The sequence below is a fragment of the Cryptomeria japonica genome, chromosome 6, assembly GCF_030272615.1.
Source record: "Cryptomeria japonica chromosome 6, Sugi_1.0, whole genome shotgun sequence".
NCBI lineage: Eukaryota > Viridiplantae > Streptophyta > Pinopsida > Cupressales > Cupressaceae > Cryptomeria > Cryptomeria japonica.
Genome location: NC_081410.1, coordinates 54,066,359 through 54,070,389, shown reverse-complemented (window position 1 = coordinate 54,070,389; position 4,031 = coordinate 54,066,359). Strand labels below are relative to the sequence as shown.

At 41.7% G+C, this 4,031-nt stretch overlaps 1 protein-coding gene across 1 annotated transcript; it reads right to left on the bottom strand.

Annotated features, from left to right (window-relative positions):
* Positions 1–351: 351 nt before the first annotated feature.
* On the bottom strand, positions 352–2,563 carry LOC131064219 (uncharacterized). The gene has a single exon (XM_057998301.2). It carries the CDS (start codon positions 2,249–2,251, stop codon positions 425–427), a length of 1,827 nt encoding a protein of 608 aa, XP_057854284.2. The 5' UTR covers positions 2,252–2,563; the 3' UTR covers positions 352–424.
* Between the last annotated feature and the right edge of the window lie 1,468 nt (positions 2,564–4,031).

Below are 4,031 nucleotides of genomic sequence, written 5' to 3'. Positions count from 1 at the left end.
AATTGATTTTGCTGTGAAATCTCTTTCCTCAAAAGCTTCAAGATAGCGACATGTTTTATTGAAAAAACAACAAAACAACAAAACATTCATTCTGAAAGCGTGTAGATTTGAGGCATGGAACGACTGCTCTGCACTTTCCACAATATGGCTAGATTTGTCAGGGCAGTGCTACCGTTTCTAGTTTCAATGTAAAAAAGAAAAGGCTCATTTTACCTCAGACTGTAGCGCAATTAAAATCTTCTGACCACACATATATCGATGAATAAGGCAGTTCAGATTCAAGCTTGCAGAACTTTACTTGGAAAGAATTAAAATTGAAGGGAGAGACAAATTGTAAGGAAAATAAAAGAATGCAGCAATTAATATCCAAATTCTTCATAACTAATTAAAAAAAAATTAAAATTTTACATCTGATGCAGTCGTCTCAGACGACATTGTTTTGGAAAAATGCGACAGGAGTGGAGGGATTTCTGGTGCCATTGAAGATGTTTCCCCAGATTTCTGTGAAAACCTGCACGATAATTTCGTGGTGATGGTGTGAATTGAGCGAGAGAAAACACTGCAGAAGCTGCTCGAGATCATTAGGCTGAAAAATCTGCTTCTCCACGATCATTTCCAGCATGGAAGTCCTGAAGTCCTGGTATGGATCTTGCGAGCTTTTCACGACCGCCACGCTTTCGCCGACTTTTCCGCCGTTGTTACTCTCGGGCGCCGGCGGCGCCGGGGCTTGAACTCTGGGCCTGCTGCCATTATTGCTCTCGCGTTTGTCGGTCAAACTCGTAGCTTTGCTCGACTTCCTCCTGGTCTGGCATTTTCTCTCAGAACCTAAACCGCCATCGCCTTTCTTGCTTGGCAGAGCAGAATATGAAGGCTTTGCAGAAGAATTTGTTGGATTTTTCGATTTTGCGCTACTTTTCCTTCTGCCGTTCATTTCTCGGCCGCAGGTAACGATAGGAAAAGGCAAGCAATTCGGACTGTAGCGAAGCTCTGAGGATTTGTAAATGACGGTCCTGATATCATCCCGCCGCAGAGGAAACCCCGTATCTCTCCACGTTTTGGCATTTGCTTCAAGATCTGTGTCGTCCACGTCGCTGCTCAGGCGAGAAGACAGCAGGCTTTGCTTAGGGCTGTGGTAGTCATCATCGACCTCGAACAATTTCCCCGAATCCGGCGATGAAAGAAGCGGCAACTTATCAGCAAATTCTTCGCATGTTTCATCACGAGGAGAAACATTTGCCGGCGAAAGGCTGCACGAAGAAAACCTGCTCCTGCGCGTGACGCTACGGCGGACGCTGCGCCGAGAATTGTTTCTCGCCGGCGACTCGGTGATGGTCGACAGATGCGGCGACCTAGACTCGTAGAACTCAAAGCTTGATTCAGAAGACAAGCTCTTACAGTAATCCGAGGCAGAAAATAATGTGTCGTTGCCGTCGCTGACGAAGGAGCCATGATCATTGTCCCAAGAATATGCAGTCGCCTCCACCGCAGTGTCCGCCGAGGAGGTGCTCAGCCTGTAATTACAACCAGGCGCAGCAGCTGCATCCTTTGCTACAATTTTCTTCTTTGTTTTCGTTTTCTTCTTCCTCTGCACATTCTTATTTTTCCTTCTGGCAAAGCAAGAATGCACAGAAACCGTCTCAGGAGACGGAACAGGCGAGCCAGGCGGACATTTCTCTTCATTTCTCCGCCTGAGAACGACCTTCTTCTGAACAATTTCATCCTTCACCTTGGCAATAACATGCCATTTCTCTTCCTCTTCCCATCGATATTTATTAGCAGCAGTAGCGTCCTCGCCCTCTTCTTTCTCAACAATCTTCTCCTCCTCCCCCTTTTCCTTCTCCTTCTCCTTCTTCTTCTGCTCTTTCTTCACACCATTTTTTCTTCGCCGCCCTGTTCTGGCCAGGGCTCTGCAGCCGCACCCCATTGATACGACCGTGGCCTTTGCCAGATGCCGCTTAAAAGCCGTTTCTCCAGCGGCTTTTGCCTCATCCTTATCCTTCTCCGCTACATTTGAATTAATCTTCACAGGAGAAGGATAGCTGATGTCCAGCCTCTTAGGATTTACAGGCGACAGGCAGAACTTCTCAGCCCTCCCATTCTCAACTTCCTCTTCTTCATCTCTGCGGAAATAAGGAGCAACCGGAGATTTACATTTGGATTTGGATTGACAGTCATCTTCCTGATCGTATGCTCCTGCAAATCTCTCAGAGTTTCTAAGCTTGAACAAGAGCCTCAGCCTCAGCCCACCCATGGTTTCTCCACTGCCTTTGTTCAAAGCCAAGCTATTTTCCTCCTTAAAAAGGACAGGCCTAATGAAACGGGACGGAAGCTTCAAAACATGCCGGCTTCTGGAAAATTAACGTGCCGTTAATTGATGACCAAATCCGCCATAAAGCAAATCCTTCCGTCCTATGATTCACTGGAACCGACTGTCGGGCGGTAACTAACGTAAAATTAAAATGGACATAAATTTCGCCTCTCAAGTCCGATCCCCAAATCACTCCAAACAGAAAATACATTAATGAGGGTTTCCAAAACACTGTCATTAGCCGGCAACAGGATTGTGCCATATTATTCTAAAAAAAGTCATGCCCTAAATTTGACGTGCACAGCTGTAAGTCAAAATACTGTTCATCTTTATCCGATCTCATACAATTGACAGAGACAAATTTGAGGACAAAAAACTAAGAGAGAAATTTATTTATTTATTCATTTGAGCGCAAATTTTCAGGTAGGGCAAGTGAAATCTTTTCCCTGGCTTTGTTCAGAGAATTAAAATTAGGGAAAAAGTTACATTTGACAGAGGAATTGGAATCATTTGATCTGCAATTTACTTACCATATTATGATCGATCTAAAAGAGGAAAACTGAAAAGGAGAAATTTATTTGAAATTGATTATGCAGGCCAAAACTGGTTTTTATCGAAACTGTAAACGGCCGTCAATTTGAAAGAGTACAGTCAGTAGTTTTGATGAATGTCTGCCATTTGTAGTGTTTTTGGCATTGTTGCTTGGAAGGTACGTTCCTATGTTGCGCACTGTTATAATATGATAAGGACATGTTATGTATTATTACTTAAAAGAGTCAAGGCCTGTGAAGCTTTTATATTTGTGTCTTTCTTTACCGGCTTCAGGATTTTTGCCGGCACATGTGGGAAAGGAAGTGGAAGGAGAGGGGTATGTTTATGTTCTCACAAACCTCACTACTACTTTTTTTTTGTTTTTTTAATATTCAACAAAGCAGTTTTACAAAGAATATACTATCCACACAAACTTCACTTGATCACCGTGTCATCCAGCTCGCGATATCTTCATATTGTTAAAAATTGGGCCTGCAATCAATGACTATTAAACATCAATTACTATTTTATCTTTACAACTGTAAACCAAGTTTTAGAGAGAAGATTACAAAAGATTATAGTTGTCTAGTAGTTTTGGTATCAATGTTTTGGATCACATATTTGAATAGTTGTTGATATTTATTCTTTTTAAGAATGTGTTTTGGAGTGCGATCTGAAAAGTTGATACCCAATACTATCATTGCTATATTCAAAAACATTCTTATGTTCATTAATGTAGATACTATGTATATTTTAATAATATAAGATTTCCACAATTCATACTATAGACTAATCTACCTCACCTACCATAGAATTTTAGGGGCTAGTCTCCCATCTAGCCCATCCCTAAAATTCTATGGTAGGTGAGGTAGATTAGTTGAGAGGGGCCGCCTTGAACGTTTCTAATTAAACAAAATGTTGCTTCTAGATAAAATTGTGTACAATTTTTTTGGGTCAACGTCTTGGATCTCACTCCGTGATCCACTTAGTCTTGATCTATGACTAAACATCTATTATGAATCCTTTGGCTCTCTATTGTTGCGGGGATAGATCATAGAGTTAGATTTGAAACATTGATTCAAAAAGCTTGCACACAATTTAATCTAGAAGCACTAGTCAGCGATGTTTCTTATTAACCATAGGTTTTTTATGTTCTTTGTTTATGTAAGGGTGAAAAGAGTACATCTTGCAC

Bases quoted from the DNA above. Each gene is read 5' to 3' on its own strand.
- LOC131064219 (XM_057998301.2), bottom strand. From the start codon at position 2,251: ATGGGTGGGCTGAGGCTGAGGCTCTTGTTCAAGCTTAGAAACTCTGAG.